Source organism: Ranitomeya variabilis, chromosome 2, assembly GCF_051348905.1.
Source record: "Ranitomeya variabilis isolate aRanVar5 chromosome 2, aRanVar5.hap1, whole genome shotgun sequence".
In the NCBI taxonomy this organism is placed as follows: domain Eukaryota; kingdom Metazoa; phylum Chordata; class Amphibia; order Anura; family Dendrobatidae; genus Ranitomeya; species Ranitomeya variabilis.
The window spans coordinates 409085504-409104880 of NC_135233.1; the positions used below are offsets into that span (position 1 = coordinate 409085504).

The window sequence follows — 19377 nt, forward strand, 5'->3', positions numbered from 1 at the left end:
TGAAGTCCTCTTTTGTATCCTTCTGCTATCTAGTAAGTGGACCTCTCTTTGCTAAATCTACTTTCATACTGTGTATGTCTTTTCCTCTTAACTCACCGTTATTACATGTGGGGGGCTGCTATCATCTTTTGGGGTATTTCCCTAGAGGTAAGCCAGGTCTGTTCCTTCCTCTACCAGGGGTAGTTAGTCCTCCGGCTGGCGCGTGGCATCTAGGGTTAATCAGGTATGCTCCCTGGCTACTATTAGTTGTGTGGTAGATTTAGCTCACGGTCAGCTCGAGATTCCATCACCCAGAGCTCGTCCGTTATTTTTGTGTTCTGAGGTTTCCCTGCCATTGGGAATCATGACAGAGGGGTCCATCAGACGCCCCCATTACTAACCTCTGTCATATTCTATAAAAATACACACACCTAGAATAAAGTCCTTTAATTGAAAGTATGACAGACTAATTTAATGAATCTTAATTAAACCATACTTCCTGCATTATCCATTCCAGTGAAGCCACTGTCCCCTGTAAGAGAATTAAAATAATAATTTTCCTCACCTGTCTACAGAGAAGATAATCAATTGGACCCTTGACAGGTCTAGCTCTGATACATTTAGATGGCAGGCTACATTGTTGCATGATGCAATCATTCAGCCTGCCATCCAGCAGAGACAGTGAGCAGCGTGTGCTGGCACTGCCCAGTGTTTCGCAGGTAAATAATATGACCTGACTGACATCACCGTGTGATAAAGTTCTCACGCTCGCGGTGCTGTCAGAATGATCCTGGGAGTTCACAGCCAATGAACTCCGTTCAACTTACTGACACCAGAACGAACACAGTTACAACTTTTCCCACGGTGTGCATGCCGACGTCAGTGAATTGAACGGAGTTCATCGGCTGTGAACTCCCAGGACCTTTCTGATGGCATCGCGAGTGTGATAACTTTCTTAAGTTCGTGGAAACATCAGTGAGGTGAAGTGAATTCACTGCGAGGCACTGAGCGGAGTTGGAGTCTTATAGATACATCTCCATTACTAAGCTGTGTGCTTGATGTCACCAGATAATTATTATTATTATAATACAAAGGTGACATCAACCCCACAAATAGGAACCTCACTTGCCACCGCTACAGGGCAAGTGGGAAGAGCATGGCAAAGAGCCAGTATTGGTGCATCTAATTGATGCACCTATTTTGGAGAGGCTGCTAGTTTTAGGCTGGGTGGGAGGAGAACCCATATCAATGGCCATTAATAGCCTGAGAATACCAGCCCCCAGCTGTCTGCTTTAACTTGGCGTCAAAAATGGGGGGACCACACTCTATAAAAAATACAAAAAAATGGCACAGGGATCCCTCTAATCTTGACACCCAGCCCTGCTGAAGCTGACAGCTGAGGGTTGCAGCCTGCAGATTTGCCTGACAGGTTATCAAAATTACAAGGGAACAAATGTTTTTTTAAATGTATTTATAGCACAGGCGGCTGATGAATACTCCCATCATCTGCCACCTGCTCTCGCTGTTAATAGTTGAATACAACTCTCAACATTGTCCCCTGCTAGTGCTGATGACAGGGCAAGCACGGGACAGTGATGTGAGCCATCTTCACTTCAGCATTAACAGTACTGCTGATTCCCAGGTGCCGGTACATGTGATATGGATGTCATCTATGTGCGGTTTGTTTTGTGGCCCAAGCTGCTACTGGAAACACGGACATCTGAAAGAGCCCTTAATGAACTCTGTCATTTAACGAACTTTATAAACACTGTTGAAGGAAAGAGCTTAAATAGTGTCTTATCTGAGAAGGTTAAACGGTTACTCCATAGGATTGCACTCACCAGGTATGGTTAAGTTGAAGCATTGAAAAGATTTGCTGCAGCAGATCCATGAGTCCAGGAGAGAGCAATGGTTTAGATGCAGATCAGAATAAGTGTGGTAAATACAGTGGGGCAAAAAAGTATTTAGTCAGTCAGCAATAGTGCAAGTTCCACCACTTAAAAAGATGAGAGGCGTCTGTAATTTACATCATAGGTAGACCTCAACTATGGGAGACAAACTGAGAAAAAAAAAATCCAGAAAATCACCTTGTCTGTTTTTTTATCATTTTATTTGCATATTCTGGTGGAAAATAAGTATTTGGTCAGAAACAAAATTTCATCTCAATACTTTGTAATACATCCTTTGTTGGCAATGACAGAGGTCAAACGTTTTCTGTAAGTCTTCACAAGGTTGCCACACACTGTTGTTGGTATGTTGGCCCATTCCTCCATGCAGATCTCCTCTAGAGCAGTGATGTTTTTGGCTTTTCACTTGGCAACACAGACTTTCAACTCCCTCCAAAGGTTTTCTATAGGGTTGAGATCTGGAGACTGGCTTGGCCACTCCAGGACCTTGAAATGCTTCTTACGAAGCCACTCCTTCGTTGCCCTGGCGGTGTGCTTTGGATCATTGTCATGTTGAAAGACCCAGCCACGTTTCATCTTCAATGCCCTTGCTGATGGAAGGAGGTTTGCACTCAAAATCTCACGATACACAGCCCCATTCATTCTTTCATGTACCCGGATCAGTCGTCCTGGCCCCTTTGCAGAGAAACAGCCCCCAAAGCATGATGTTTCCACCACCATGCTTTACAGTAGGTATGGTGTTTGATGGATGCAACTCAGTATTCTTTTTCCTCCAAACACGACAAGTTGTGTTTCTACCAAACAGTTCCAGTTTGGTTTCATCAGACCATAGGACATTCTCCCAAAACTCCTCTGGATCATCCAAATGCTCTCTAGCAAACTTCAGACGGGCCCGGACATGTACTGGCTTAAGCAGTGGGACACGTCTGGCACTGCAGTATCTGAGTCCATGGTGGCGTAGTGTGTTACTTATGGTAGGCCTTGTTACATTGGTCCCAGCTCTCTGCAGTTCATTCACTAGGTCCCCCCGCGTGGTTCTGGGATTTTTGCTCACCGTTCTTGTGATCATTCTGACCCCACGGGGTGGGATTTTGAGTGGAGCCCCAGATCGAGGGAGATTATCAGTGGTCTTGAATGTCTTCCATTTTCTAATTATTGCTCCCACTGTTGATTTCTTCACTCCAAGCTGGTTGGCTATTGCAGATTCAGTCTTCCCAGCCTGGTGCAGGGCTACAATTTTGTTTCTGGTGTCCTTTGACAGCTCTTTGGTCTTCACCATAGTGGAGTTTGGAGTCAGACTGTTTGAGGGTGTGCACAGGTGTCTTTTTATACTGATAACAAGTTTAAACAGGTGCCATTACTACAGGTAATGAGTGGAGGAAAGAGGAGACTCTTAAAGAAGAAGTTACAGGTCTGTGAGAGCCAGAAATCTTGATTGTTTGTTTCTGACAAAATACTTATTTTCCACCAGAATATGCAAATAAAATGATTAAAAAAACCAGACAATGTGATTTTCTGGATTTTTTTTTCTCAGTTTGTCTCCCATAGTTGAGGTCTACCTATGATGTAAATTACAGACGCCTCTCATCTTTTTAAGTGGTGGAACTTGCACTATTGCTGAATGACTAAATACTTTTTTGCCCCACTGTATCTGCGCTGATGAATCAATAAAGTTCCAGAGATTATTAGTACATGTGGCTTTATTATTCTACGCGTTTCAGAGTTCAAGATTCCTTCATCAGGAAACACCACAGGAACATCCTGGACACTTATCCCAATCTGCATTTACCTAACTTTTGCAAATTTTTTTGATTTTTAGGAAAAAAGCACCAATACGAATCCAAATGTGCAACATTCGTGCAGAATTTGAGATTGGAGTACGTTTAGAGAACAAGTTCGCTCATCTCTTCTCACGATAAGTAATGTAATGTATGTACACAGTGACTGCACCAGCAGAATAGTGAGTGCAGCTCTGGAGTATAATACAGGATGTAACTCAGGATCAGTAATGTAATGTGTGTACACAATGACAGCACCAGCAGAATAGTGAGTGCAGCTCTGGAGTATAATACAGGAGGTAACTAAGGATCAGTATTGTAATGTATGTACACAGTGACTGCACCAGCAGAATAGTGAGTGCAGCTCTGGGGTATAAGTGTGTACGTTGTGTAAAAGTTGTGAGCTCAGAGTTCCAATTAATGGTGTTTTGTGTTCCGTCTTTGGCGTCACCGATACAATCTTTTGCAGTTTGTATATCCAGAGCTGTTAACTTACGACTTTCTAGAATTCTTTTGCCGCTTCTTCCTTTAGTTGTGGCCATGCAGCTAATTACGTAGTTCACCTGCGTCTGATGGTTTCTCGTCGTGGACCTGGGCTGTCCTTCATGGCAGAAAATTATTGTGACAAGGAGAGCTGAAGGTGAGCGACATGACGGGCAGAAGTGGCACAGAGCCGTCAATCGCTGCAATTACTGCCATTAACCCCTTCATACCTGGAGTCATTGGAATCGTAGTGGCTACGTCCCTTTACTGTAGATCAGATTTTTTTGTACAAACAAGCTAAACTATTTTTTACGTTTTTCTGACACACGAGGCCATGTTGTCCTTTTAGTTATCTGCTATACGCCAAAAAAATTGTTGTTATTAAAATATTATTATTGTGCCATCCCTTGGGTGATCGAGTGGTGATGGTGCAGTAGATTGTAGGACTTGTATTGGCTTTTTGCTGTAATTTCTTCCGCTGAAGGCGAGCAGTGATATCAGGGGTCCAGCGCCATCCCCGCCTCCCCCCGTCATTATCATACAGGGGCTCCTGCAGTCACAGGTATGGGGGGCCATAGAGGCATTTAACTACGGCCCCTGAGGCTTTAACCCCTTAAGGATGTAGCAACCACTGTTCTTCAGGACACAGGGAATTCTGAAATTTTACTTTGTGACATTTTGTTTTCTTGCTTTCCTCCATTTTTTGCTGCTTCAGTTTTCAGCAACTATCAAAGCACAAATTACATAAATGCAGAAGAACACGGTCCATCCATCGTGTCACAAAACCAAATCAAGGGCACGAGAGGTTAGCCTTTCAATTTAGGATTTATCTTTTATGAATATGAATTGGAGCAATGCAATAGAGGGATGAGCTGCCAGGGGTCCGCTCCAGGCAGCCCCTGCCCCCCCTCTGGTGTCCCCTCCAGGCATCCCCTCCGGGAAGCCCCTGCCCCCCTCCAGGTATCCCCTCCAGGCAGCCCCCTCTGGGTGTCCCCTCCAGGCAGTCCCTGCCCCCCCAGGCGTCCTCTCCGGGCAGCCCCTATCCCCCCTCCGGGCAGCCCCTGCCCCCTCCAGGTATCCCAGCCAGGCAGGCCCTGCCCCCCCTCCAGGCATCCCCCTCTGGGTGTCCCCTCCAGGCAGCCCCTGCCCCCCTCCAGGTATCCCAGCCAGGCAGGCCCTGCCCCCCTCCAGGCATCCCCCTCTGGGTGTCCCCTCCAGGCAGCTCCTGCCCCCCCTCCAGGTGTCTTCTCCGGGCAGCCCCTGTACCCTCTCCGGGCAGCCCCTGCCCCCTCCAGGTATCCCAGCCAGGCAGGCCCTGCCCCCCCTCCAGGCATCCCCCTCTGGGTGTCCCCTCCAGGCAGCCCCTGCCCCCCTCCAGGTATCCCAGCCAGGCAGGCCCTGCCCCCCTCCAGGCATCCCCCTCTGGGTGTCCCCTCCAGGCAGCCCCTGCCCCCCCTCCAGGTGTCTTCTCCGGGCAGCCCCTGTACCCTCTCCGGGCAGCCCCTGCCCCCTCCAGGTATCCCAGCCAGGCAGGCCCTGCCCCCCCCTCCAGGCATCCCCCTCTGGGTGTCCCCTCCAGGCAGCCCCTGCCCCCCTCCAGGTATCCCAGCCAGGCAGGCCCTGCCCCCCTCCAGGCATCCCCCTCTGGGTGTCCCCTCCAGGCAGCCCCTGCCCCCCCTCCAGGTGTCTTCTCCGGGCAGCCCCTGTACCCTCTCCGGGCAGCCCCTGCCCCCTCCAGGTATCCCAGCCAGGCAGGCCCTGCCCCCCCTCCAGGCATCCCCCTCCAGGCATCCCCCTCTGGGTGTCCCTCCAGGCAGCCCCTGCCCCCCTCCAGGTATCCCAGCCAGGCAGGCCCTGCCCCCCTCTAGGCATCCCCCTCTGGGTGTCCCCTCCAGGCAGCCCCTGCCCCCCTCCAGGTGTCCTCTCCGAGCAGCCCCTGTACCCTCTCCTGGCAGCCCCTGCCCCCCTACAGGTATCCCATCCAGGCAGGTCCTGCCCCCCCTCCAGGCATCCACCCCTCTGGGTGTCCCCTCCAGGCAGCCCCTGCCCCTCCTCTGGGTGTCCCCTACAGGCATCCTCTCGGGGCAGCCCCTGCCCCCCCCCCTCCAGGCATCCCCTCCCGTTGTCCCCTCCGGGCAGCCCCTGCCCCCCTCTCCAGGTGTCCCCTCCGGGCAGCCCTCGCCCCCCGATCTGCTCTGTGATAACCGTTTTACCATCGTCTCAAATCATTAAGACAAGCACAAAAACCATGAGAAATGGACATGAGCCGATGTTAGATGTTAGTAATGATACAAATGGAAAATACGGAACATTTATAACATCGGGAAGAAAACAGAATTAATATTTTGCACTTTGGAGCATGCATTTAATGCCGTTCTATGACATTAGAAGCGGGAGGATTGGACAGATAATGATCAACATCCCAGAAAGCATAAAGGGTTAAAAGACAAATGGCAGCGCTGATTATGCAAATCATCATCACACCCCCCCCCCCCCACACAGGGTACAAGCAGCTCATGCATCGTCATCATTATTACTGGAACATGCAATGTCCGCCACCGCTCACCGCCATCTTACCATATCGTCTGCCAACGTTTTTATTTGAATGTTCTATAAAAGCCAATAAAAAGGAAAGAAAATAATCAACATAAGAACAAAGAGCAATTAATCAATACCACCACAATTTCAGAAACTGAGGGGACAGACATTTAAGAACAGGTCATTAACGTGTGTCACGGGGGTCTGACATCCAGTACCACCCGCCATCTGCAGAACCCAGTGGATGGGAGTCGGACAGCTGGCCAATAGGGAGCGAATATAAACAGTATTCTAGAATATATGACACCTTCTCATCCATGCTCCTGGCACATCGGTAGCTGCGGCTATGTCCGATACTGCCGAACCTGGCACAGACAATTCTACAGAGGAGCCGTTACACGGCTCCCAGGTCACAGCTTATTACCTAAGTAGAAATAATTTTCACCATTATGTTATGGTTATTAGCTGTAAAATATGAAACAAATTATTCTCTGTACTAAGAGTAAATCTCACAAGGTCTTTGACATCACCGGTGTCTGCTGAAAAAGATTTATTACTGTTAAGGTTGGGGAGGGAGGTAAGCATGTGCAGCTGTAACAAGACACCTGGCTCCACAGGTGGTCCTGCCTTTCAGCTGCAAAGTAGGAATTTACAACCCCACCAACTACCTATAGCTAGAATCCAGGTCCTACAAGAAGACCCCCTGTGGAGCCAAACCAAGCTTTCTGCTTTGCTCAGACATCTAGTATTTCATACGGAGAGTATAGGCTTATTGTTCACCCTGGCCACACACATTTTGCGAGATTTATGGACCAATCTCAATCCGTTCTTGCACCCAAGGGTATAAAGATACATAGAACAGCTACTGGAAGCCAGATAGTAAAGCTGTGTTTGGCCTTAACCCATAGGAGCCAGGCAGGATCAGATAGCGTCAGAATCACCGCCCCAGTATCGTCTAGAAAGGAGTTATGATTAGTGTTGAGCATTCCGATACCGCAAGTATCGGGTATCGGCCGATACTTAGCGGTATCAGAATTCCGATACAGAGATCCGATACTTGCCGCGTATCGGATACCGGAATCGGAAGTTCCCAGGATTCAAACTGCACAAATTTGTACGAAATCAGCCAATGAGAATGATTCCAAGTGTGGGCACATCCTGTTCAGCATGGAGGGCATGAAACTACTGGCAAGGCTGTGATTGGCTGCTGAAATGATGTCATGATGCAGTTTAAAAGTCGCTGGCGCCATTTTGCGATCACTCTGCTGTGAATTCAGTTAGTGACAGGACGCGGTTTGCTGACTGAGGGCCAGTTTAGAGATAGCGATTTGCTTCTTTGTGCTTTTCAAAGGCTAATTTAGCAACCGCTGTGTTCACCTACTAATCACCTTGCTTTTGCTTTGTAGCGCTGTTTTCACAGCGATCTGCAAGGTCTGTGTGTGTGTGTGTGTGTGTGTGTGTGTGTGTGTGTGTGTGTGTGTGTGTGTGTGAGTGCAGCCCACTCTCTAGTCTGAGTGCAGCCACATAGGCCATCCATAGCTGGTTGTATTCAGTTCAGGGAGGGTGGTTCATTGCCTCATACTGTTTTTTTTTTTTTTTTTCAAGTAGTGTAGTCTGCTGCTCATTTTTTCAAAAAAATCCTATTAGTGTCTTTCCACCCGTCTCCAGCTAACTTGTGGAAAAACACTACATAGGATAACGTAGAGGAGGGTTTTTGGGCCTTGCAGCGCCGTTTACGGCTGTCTGCACGGTCTCCGTGTGACTGCAGCTCGCCCTGTAGTCTGTGAGCAGCCATAGCCTGGTTGTCTCCAGCTCACAGTTCTTCACTGCGTCATACCGTAAAATCAATTTTCCTTTTGTTTTAAGTAGTGCAGGCTGCTGCACATTTTTTCAAAAAATTCCTATTAGTGTCTTTCCACCCGTCTCCAGCTAACTTGTGGAAAAACACTACATAGGATAACGTAGAGGAGGGTTTTTGGGCCTTGCAGCGCCGTTTACGGCTGTCTGCAAGGTCTCTGTGTGACTGCAGCTCTCTCTGTTGTCAGTTCAGCCCCCAAAAAATAAATAAATAATAAAGTTCACCAAACACACCAGTGACACCACTTTACATTTGTGTAGGCCACATTAGCTCATATTAAAGTCTAGTCCACACTTTAGAAAATTAGTGTTTCCTAAACCTGTTAGGAGTTGTTCAGGAATAAGCACACAAAGCCGTTAGTACTTTTCTGCTTATCTTTATCAGTCAACCAAGATGAAGAAGGCAGTGAGTAAGGCACGTGGGCGTGGGCGCGGAGCAGGGAGAGGACGTGGGGATTCTGTGCCTGCTGCGGGCACCGGTGACTCATCAGCACCCACTTTCACCAGGGAACAGTCCTTCAAGCGCAGCTTTGTCGCAGAGCGCCATACACCGCTGCTGCGTGAAGAACAAATTGAAGCCGTTGTCGGATGGATGGCAGCTAATGCATCAACTTCAATTAGTGCCACATCCTCTCAGACACAGAGCACTGGAGAGCAGCCATCTGTCTCTTCACCACCTGCCAAATTGCCCAGGCAGACAGAGATCCCAGGACAGGAGCCGTCTCTACTTCTGTTCTCTGAATCTCTTGGCTTGGAAACAGGGGGCCAGCTGTTAGGATCCCAATGGCAGGGGACCTCAAAGATTACAGCAAAGTCTGCAAAACATAAATACCAGCTTATAGGGAAGTGGTAACTAGGCTGACCATATACCTGATCCTAGCACAAACACTAACAGCAGCCGGGGAACGTGCCTACGTTGATTCTAGACGTCTCGCGCCAGCCGGAGAACTAACTACCCCTATCAGGGAAAATAAGACCTCTCTTGCCTCCAGAGAAAAGACCCCAAAGTAATACAAGCCCCCAACAAATAATAACGGTGAAATAAGAAGAAAAGACAAACGTAAGTATGAACTAGATTTAGCAAAGAGAGGCCCACTGACTAATAGCAGAATATAGTAAGAAGACTTATATGGTCAGCAAAAAACCCTGCAAAATATCCATGCTGAATATCCAAGAACCCCCAAACCGACTGACGGTGTGGGGGGAGAATATCAGCCCCTCTAGAGCTTCCAGCAATAACAGGAATCACATATTGTACAAGCTGGACAAAAATATGAACAATGCAAATGATCAAGAGTACGAAAGCAGGACTTAGCTTATCTTGCAAAGAACCAGGACCTGAAGACAGGAGCGAACAGAAGTGAACTGATTACAACGATGCCAGGCACCGGACTGAGAATCCAGGAAGTTTAAATAGCAACACCCCAGGCCTAACGAAGCAGGTGAGCACCAACCTGGTAAAAGACAATCCAAGTGCCAAATCACTAGTGACCACAAGAGGGAGCCAAAAAGTATAGTTCACAACAGCCAGCCAAGCAGCATTGGAGAAATGGAAGAAGAGGCAGGGTGCAGTGATGCCCAACCGCTTTTTCTCTCTTCCTCTGAAGAGGCGGGTGGGCCAGTGCCTCCGGTCACCACATCGCAGGACGCATCCGCTGATGACACTCAGGTGCCACTTTCTGGTGCGTGCTCTGCTGCTGAGACTACCCAGGAGGAGCAGTTGGGGGCAGAGGGTAGTGTAGATGATGAGGTCCTTGACCCATCTTGGCGTGAGGGACAGGAAGGTGGTGGGAGCAGTTCTGAGGAAGAGATTCCCCGTACGGCCCAAAGAGGGAGAGGGAGGGGGAAGACTGCGGATCCTGCAGCCTCCGCTTTGGCACCCGTTAGGAGCATGTCTCTTCCAAAAGCCAAAAAGGCGCTCCCAAGACTTGCAGTGCCTGGTCCTTTTTTGACACAGTTGCAGATGACATTTGCTATGTCAAATGCAAGGTGTGTCATCACAAAGTTAAAAGAGGTCGAAATGTCAGCAACCTCAATACCTCCAACATGTGGAAACATGTGCGCACCAGGCACGCGGCGGAGTTAGAAAAACACACTGAAGAGCTAGGCCAACCAACAGCGGCAGCTACCACCTCTTCAGCTCGTGTTGCCTCTTCCTCCAGCTCACACGCAGCTGGTTCGGCTTCCTCCCAGGATCGCCGTGGAAGAACCTCTGGCCCTGTTGTCCAGAGACCCGCTGTAATTCCACCCGCAGCACCACTTTCCCAGTCATCCACACACTCCCAGCCCAGTCTACAGCCATCGGTAGTACAGGCATGGGAGAAAAGGCGGCCTTTCTCGTCAAACCACCCACGAGCACAGGCTCTGACTGCAGGCATTGCCAAACTTCTGTCACTGGAAATGCTGTCATTCAGGCTGGTGGAGACTGACAGCTTCCGTGACTTGATGTCATTGGCAGTCCCACAGTACAATGTGCCCAGCCGCTTTTACTTCAGCAGGCAAGCCGTCCCTGCCCTGCACAAGCATGTGGAGGGACACATAAAACACGCGCTACTGAACGCCGTCAGTAGCAAGGTCCACTTCACCACCGATGCGTGGACCAGTCAACATGGACAGGGGCGATACCTTTCCCTCACTGCCCATTGGGTTAATGTCGTTGAGCCGGGTACAGATCGTGCGAGTGGCGCAGGACGTGTCCTGCCCACTCCAAGGATTGCAGGAATCCATTCTGTACGCATTGACTCCTCCTCTTACACCAGTTCCTCAGAATCATCGCTGCAGGAGCCGTCACAGTCCACCTCCACATGGACCCGTGATGAACGTTTACCTGTTACGACCGACATGAGCACAGCCGTGGCCAAACGTCAACAGGCCGTCTTGAAATTAATTTCTTTGGGGAATCGAAGCCACAAAGCGCAGGAGCTCTGGAATGCCATCAAGCAGGAGAGTGATGTGTGGTTTGTGCCTGCGAATCTCCAGCCAGGCATGGTAGTGTGTGATAATGGCCGAAATCTGGTGGCAGCTCTGGGCCTCGGCAACCTCACTCACATCCCATGTCTGGCACATGTGCTCAATTTGGTCGTGCAGAGTTTTTTGAGGGACTGGAAGGGAATGGAGGGCACCACCCGTAATATATCATAAAATAGAGGGCAATCAACCCAAGGTGTGTCAAATTGTGCACTGAAGAAAACAAAGAAGAAAGAAACAACACCAATTGGGGAACATCCTAAATATAAATATCCAATATTGAAGATCAAAAAGTAGAAAAATATAAATTTTATTTGAGTCCAAAACACACAAAACTAGAATAAAACCATTTAAAAACCATATGATAACATACCCCAATGAGAGGTAAAACCCCCCTGGGCCCCCACATACACAGTTGGTAGTAATAACATATGATCAAGATAATACTAAATAACAGGCTATATGAGTGTTGAAAGGCAGACCACATGAGATGAGCTTTGAAACAATTTAAGAACACATGCTACCTATAACAGTAATTCAACGCTTTCAATAGCTGCACAGTATACCTGTACTATAATAACATGGCTAAATATGGAGTCTATAATACCAACAACAGGTTAAGTGCACTAACATAAAGCGGAAAACAAATCTTAGTAAAATACTTAGACGAAAGGAAGACCAGCCGGATTTTCCTCCCTATAATAATCAAATAGTGGCATGCCCAGAAAGCATCATGGTAAACGCAGTAACAAAGCTAAAAAAGAGGTAAAGCTATTAGTCCCATGGACAAATTACCCATGTGGGAAAAGATCACATGAGGAGCCCGTCCCAAAGCTGTGTATGTGTGGAAGGAGGAACCAGGGGGGGGTCAGAGACCCAACGCGTGTCGCCACAGGAGTGGCTTCATCAGGAGTCCCGGCTCTGCAGCGCCGACACCGCCTGCCGGAACATCGCATCATATGTGACCTACCTACCAGGTGGAATTCCACGTTACATATGTTGGAGCGGTTGTGTGAGCAGCAGCAAGCTGTAATGGAGTACCAGCTGCATCAGGCGCAAAGACTTCACAACCACAGAGTGGGCCACTATGAATGACGTCTGCCAGGTTTTGCGTCCCTTCGATTATTCCACGCGGATGGCGAGTGCAGATGATGCACTAGTCAGCATGACTGTCCCCCTTAGCTGCCTGCTTGAAAAATCACTGCAAGCGCTAAGGGATGATGTTGTGGAAGAGGTGGAGGATGAGGATTCACATTTCCATCATCTTCTGGACAGTCAGCGCCACGTGGTTCCTCACAAACGCGTAGGCAGGGGACAGTTTGTGAGGAGGATGAGGAGGAGTCAATGGAGGAGGAAGACATCCGTCCAGAGGAGGGAGTTACACAATTGTCCAGTACTCAGTGTGTACAGCGAGGGTGGGGTGATGACGAGCGGGCAGAGATCACGCCTCCAGCAGGGGACAGCGTTTCTTGGGCAGTTGGCAGTCTGCAGCACATGGTGGATTACATGCTGCAGTGCCTGAGAAACGACCGCCGCATCGCCCACATTCTCAACATGTCTCATTATTGGGTGTTCACCCTCCTCGATCCTCGCTACCGGGACAACGTAGAAAGCCTCATCACACCGTTGAACCGGGAGCGAAAAATGCGGGAGTACCAAGACACACTGGTGAATTCCATCATCTTCTCCATTCCAAGTGAGAGAAGTGCTGCTAGTGCATTACAAAGCAGCTCAGTGCGTCCAGGCAGTGGTGGAGGCTCTGCACAAAGAGGGAGCAGAAGCAGTGCCTCTGCCTAAGGCAAGACCAGTATGGCCCAACTGTGGCACAGTTTTCTGTGCCCGCCACAAAAGTCTACACCATCACAGACGGCTCCAGTCAGCAGGAGGCAACGGTTCCGTCAGATGGTGACAGACTACATGTCTTGCCCTCTTGCTGTACTCCCAGACGGCTCTTCACCTTTCAAGTTTTGGGTCTCAAAGCTGGATACATGGCCAGAGGTAAGCCAGTATGCATTGGAGGTGCTGGCTTGCCCTGCGGCTAGTGTATTATCGGAACGCGTCTTTAGTGCTGCAGGTGGTGTACTAACTGACCGTCGCATGCGACTATCCTCCGATAACGTTGACCGGCTTACTTTCCTGAAAATGAACAAGGCCTGGATCTCGCAGGAATTTGCCACTCCTCTTCCTGATTAAATAATTAGGTGACTGTCTACGTTATCCAGGTCTCCTGTTGTGTTCATCTTTCTACCACCTGAACTTAAATTCCTGGGCTCCAACACCGCCAGTTGAGGCTCAGAAGTGCCGTCTGCACAGTCAAAACATACGACCCAGTGTTATTGGGTTTCAGTAACGTCAGCTGATCCCCAGCTGTGTAGCCGGCAATGTGTCCTGCGACCGCCACGCTGACACAACAACTGAAATGTAAGGGAACCTGTCCCCCCCCCCCCCAAGGCGTTTGTTACTGAAAGAGCCACCTTGTGCAGCAGTAATGCTGCACAAGGAAAAGGTAGCTATTTTTGTTTAGCTCCTTGCACACGTCGAACTTAACACTTATAAAATGTGTCCACTGATACCGTAAAACCGTCCCGGAGGTGGGACTTTCCTTCGTAATATGACGCAGCACAGTTGTCATTCCTACCCCCTTGGCACCGTGCCCCGGCTCCTCAGCGTTGTTTGATTCCGTCCCGGAGCCTGCGCTGTTATGTTATCCCTTGGCCAGGCACACTTAGCGCTGCCCATCTTCTGACATCATTTGGTGTCAGGCTGGCTGCGCCTGTGCGGCCGCGCTGGCCGAGAGCCCGCCTCGCACTGTCTTCTGATTTAATCCCACTGGGGGCCTGAGATCCATGGACATGCGCAGTGCATATCTGAACCTCCGCCTCTCACTCATCTCCCTACGCCTTCTTCAGACTGTGCGCCGTCAGCTGATCCCTAATAGCATGCCATGGTCGTGACGCCGCACAGTCTGAAGAAGCCGTAGGGAGGGGAGTGAGAGGCGAGGATATGCACTGCGCATGGCCACGGATCCCAGGCCCGCGGTGGGATTACATTAGACGACACTGCGAGGCGGGCTCTCGGCCAGCGTGGCCGCACAGGCGCAGCCAGCCTGACACCAAATGATGTCAGAAGATGGGCAGCGCTAAGTGTGCCTGGCCAAGGGATAACATAACAGCGCAGGCTCCGGGACGGAATCAAACAACGCTGAGAAGCCGTGGCACGGCGCCGGGGGGGTAAGAATGACGGCTGTGCTGCGTCATATTACGAAGGAAAGTCCCACCTCCGGGACGGTCTCACGGTTTCAGGGGACACATTTTATAAGTGTTTAGTTCTGTGTTTGCAAGGAGCATAATGAAAAGAGCCACCTTTTCCTTTTGCATCTTTTGTGCTGCACAAGCTGGCTCTTTCAGCTACAAACACCTTGGGGGGGGGGGGGGGTTAAAGGTTCCCTTTCGACTTTCTCCAATCAGGCTTCGGCCTACATGGTGTTCCTCTGCTTTTCCTGCTGTCCCTGGGCTCCAACACCGCTAGTTGCCGTCCAGAAGTGCTGTCCGCACAGTCCCAACAGTCGCTCCTCTGTTATTGGGGTTCAGTAACGTCAGCTGTTCCCCAGCTGTGTGTGTGGCAATCCCTCCTATCTCCTCCACCTCCTCCTCCTGTCCCTGGGCTCCAACACCGCTAGTTGCCGTCAAGAAGTGCTGTCCGCACAGTCCCAACAGTCGCTCCTCTGTTATTGGGGTTCAGTAACGTCAGCTGTTCCCCAGCTGTGTGTGTGGCAATCCCTCCTATCTCCTCCACCTCCTCCTCCTCCTCCTGTCCCTGGGCTCCAACACCGCTAGTTGCCATCCAGAAGTGCTGTCCGCACAGTCCCAACAGTCGCTCCTCTGTTATTGGGGTTCAGTAACGTCAGCTGTTCCCCAGCTGTGTGTGTGGCAATCCCTCCTATCTCCTCCACCACCTCCTCCTCCTCCTCCTCCTGTCTCTGGGCTCCAACACCGCTAGTTGCCGTCCAGAAGTGCTGTCCGCACAGAGCCAAACACCTCGCCAATGTGTTAGTGGGGTTCAGTAATGCCTGCTGTTCCCCTGCTGTGTATACGGCAACGTGTCATGCGACCGCCACGCAGGCACGACAACTTAAATTTAAGGGAACCTGTCCCCCCCCCCCCCCAAGGCGTTTGTTACTGAAAGAGCCACCTTGTGCAGCAGTAATAATGATGCAAAAGGAAAAAGTGGCTCTTTTTGTGGTGCTCCTTGCACACGCTGAACTTGACACTTATGAAATGTGTCCCCTCACACCGTTAAACCGTCCGGTCGGAGGGACTTTCCTTTGTCATGTGACGCAGCACAGCTGTCATTTTTACCCCCTTGGCGCCGTGCGCCGCCTCCTCAGCGTTGTTTGAATCTGTCCCGGAGCCTGCACTGTTATGTTAGCCCTTGTCCATGCACACATTTTGCGCTGCCCATCTTCTGACATCATTTGGTGTCAGGCTGGCTGCACCTGTGCGGCCGTGCTGGACGAGATCCCGCCTCGTAGTGCTTTCTGATTTAATCCCACTGCGGGCCTGTGATCCATGGACATGCGCAGTGCATATCTTAACCTCCGCCTCTCTCTCATCTCCCTCAGCCTTCTTCAGACTGTGCGCCGTCAGCTGATCCCTAATAGCATGCCACGGCCATGACGCCACACAGTCTGAAGAAGCTGGAAGGAGGGGAGTGAGAGGCAAGGATATGCACTGCGCATGCCCATGGATCACAGGTCCGCAGAGTGATTACATCAGATGACACAGCGAGGCGGGATCTTGGCCAGCGCAGCCGCACAGGCGCAGCCAGCCTGACACCAAATGATGTCAGAAGATGGGCAGCGCAAAATGTGTGCATGGCCAAGGGCTAACCTAACAGCGCAGGCTCCGGGACAGATTCAAACAACGCTGAGGAGGCGGCGCACGGCGCCAAGGGGGTAAGAATGACGGCTGTGCTGCGTCACATGACAAAGGAAAGTTCCACCTACCGGACGGTTTAACGGTGTGAGGGGACACATTTCATAAGTGTTAGGTTCAGCATGTGCAAGGACCATAATTAAAAGAGCTAAGTTTACCTTTTCCAGCATTACTGCTGTACACGATGGCTCTTTCAGCTACAAACGCCTGGGGGGGGGGGGATTAAAGGTTCCCTTTCAACTTGCTCCCGTGCAGGCTTCGGCCTACACTCTGCTCCTCCTGCTGACCCTGGGCTCTAACACCGCCAGTTGGCGCCCGGAAGTGCTAGCTGCACAGAGACAAAACACCAGCCAATGTGTCAGTGGGGTTCAGCACCGCCAGCTGTTCCCCTGCTGTGTAGCCGGCAACGTGTCCTGCAAATGCCACGCAGACACAACAGACCCAAAGCTGCCGCCAGTGCAGGCTTCGGCCTACACTCTGCTCCCTCTGCTCCTCCTGCTGACCCTGGGCTCTAACACCGCCAGTTGGGGCCCAGATGTGCTAGCTGCACAGAGAAAAACACCAGCCAATGTGTCAGTGGGGTTCAGCACCGCCAGCTGTTCCCCTGCTGTGTAGCCGGCATCGTGTCCTGCAACAGCCACGCAGACACAAGAACTGAAATTGAAGGGAACTTGTCCCCCCTCCCCCAGGCGTTTGTATGTTTCACAGCCACCTTGTACAGCAGTAATGCTGCATGTGTGCAAGGTGGCTCATAAACTTATTCTCCTCGCACATGTGGAACTGAACACGTCTAAAATGTGTCCTCTGTGACCATTTAACCGTCCCAGAGGTGTGACTTTCCTTTGTAATGACACGCTGCAACCCCCTTGGTAGCGCTGCCCGTCTTCTGGCATCATTGTTTGGCTGCCTGCGCCTCTGCGGCCGCCCTGCCTGACACAACGCCCCTCGGTGTCTTATTTATTTGGACTGCGAGGGTGTGATTGATGGGCATGAGCAGTGCATATGTTCGCCTGTCCCTCATCTCCTTCCGCCTTCGTCAGACTGTGCGGCTTCATGGCCGTGGCATGCGATAAGGGATCAGCTGACGCCGCACAGTCTGAAGCGGGTGTAAGGACCCGAGTGTGAGAGGCCAACATATGTACTGCGCCAGGCCATGAATCCCAGCCCCGCAGTGTTTTAACTATGTCAAGACACTGCGGGGCTGGGATTCATGGTCATCGCAAACCGCAACGGCCGACATTAAATGATGCCAGAAGATGGGCAGCGCTAACAGCGCAAGGCCAAGGGATAAAACGACAGCGCAGACTCCTGCACAGCAAAAAACAACGCTCAGGAGGCTGCGCCCAGCACCAAGGTGGGATTCTTGACATCTGTGCTGCGTCTCATTACGAAGGGAACTCTCGCCTCCAACACAGTTTGACTGTATAAAGGGCTAAATGTTATACGTGTTTCATTCAGCGTGTGCAAGGAGAAAAATTAAAAGAGCAACCTTTGACTTGTGCAGCACTACTGCTGCATAAGGCGTGGCTCTTCTACTTTGTAACACCTGAGGGGGGGTTAAAGGTTACCTTTAAAATTGGTTCAATTAGGCTTCGGCCTACACTCTGCTCCCCCTGCAGAGCCTGGGCTCTAAGGCTACGTTCACATTTGCGTTGTGCGCCGCAGCGTCGGCGCCGCAGCGCACAACGCAAACAAAAACGCGGCAAAACGCACGCTAAAACGCTGCGTTTTGCGCCGCATGCGTCCTTTTTGGCCGAAAGTTGGACGCAAAAAAAATGCAACTTGAAGCGTTTCTTGCGTCCAACGCTTGCGGCCATGCGGCGCAAAACGCAGCACAACGCATGTCCATGCGCCCCCATGTTAAATATAGGGGCGCATGACGCATGCGGCGCCGCTGCGGCGCCCGACGCTGCGGCGCTGACCGCAAATGTGAACGTAGCCTAACACCGCCAGTTGGGGCCCGGTACTGCTAGCTGCACAGAGAAAAACACCAGCCAATGTGTCAGTGGGGTTCAGCAACGCCAGCTGTTCCCCTGCTGTGTAGCCGGCAACGTGTCCTGCAACAGCCACGCAGACACAACAGACCCAAAGCTGCCGCCAGTGCAGGCTTCGGCCTACACTCTGCTCCCCCTGCTGACCCTTTGCTCCAACACCGCTAGTTGGGGCTCTAGGAAGACAAGCTTGAATAGGTCCCCATCCTGGTTCCAGCACCGTCAGCTGGTTCCGGGCAGAGCCTTTGGCTTAGGTGCCTCCCTCTGGGTATCTGAGTTCCACCAACGTCAGGTGGTCCTTGGTAGTGCTTTCAGCACGGGTACCTCCTGCTTAATAACCGGGTTCCAGTAACGTCAGCTGGTCCTCGGTAGTTCCATTGGCTCTTGGACCTTCGGCTACCCATCCGGGTTCCAGTACCGTCAGCTGGTTCTCGGCAGTGTCTTTTGCTCTTGTACCTTCTGCTCCCCATCCTGGTTCCAGTACCGTCAGCTGGTTCCGGGCAGAGCCTTTGGCTTAGGTGCCTCCTTCTGGATATCTGAGTTCCACCAACGTCAGGTGGTCCTTGGTAGTGCTTTCAGCACGGGTACCTCCTGCTTAGTAACCGGGTTCCAGTAACGTCAGCTGGTCCTCGGTAGTTCCATTGGCTCTTGGACCTTCGGCTACCCATCCGGGTTCCAGTACCGTCAGCTGGTTCTCGGCAGTGTCTTTTGCTCTTGTACCTTCTGCTCCCCATCCTGGTTCCAGTACCGTCAGCTGGTTCCGGGCAGAGCCTTTGGCTTAGGTGCCTCCCTCTGGGTATCTGAGTTCCACCAACGTCAGGTGGTCCTTGGTAGTGCTTTCAGCACGGGTACCTCCTGCTTAGTAACCGGGTTCCAGTAACGTCAGCTGGTCCTCGGTAGTTCCATTGGCTCTTGGACCTTCGGCTACCCATCCGGGTTCCAG

At 50.9% G+C, this 19377-nt stretch overlaps 1 protein-coding gene across 3 annotated transcripts in view; it reads right to left on the reverse strand.

Annotated features, from left to right (window-relative positions):
• The window catches only part of DIAPH2 (diaphanous related formin 2), a 1729654-nt gene that overhangs the window by 1629500 nt on the left and 80777 nt on the right, over window positions 1-19377 (reverse strand). For all 3 annotated transcript variants that reach the window (XM_077286525.1, XM_077286526.1, XM_077286527.1), the window contains exon 2: window positions 6725-6757. In XM_077286525.1, the coding sequence (XP_077142640.1) occupies window positions 6725-6757 (33 nt within the window). The remainder of the gene's footprint in view (window positions 1-6724; window positions 6758-19377) is intronic.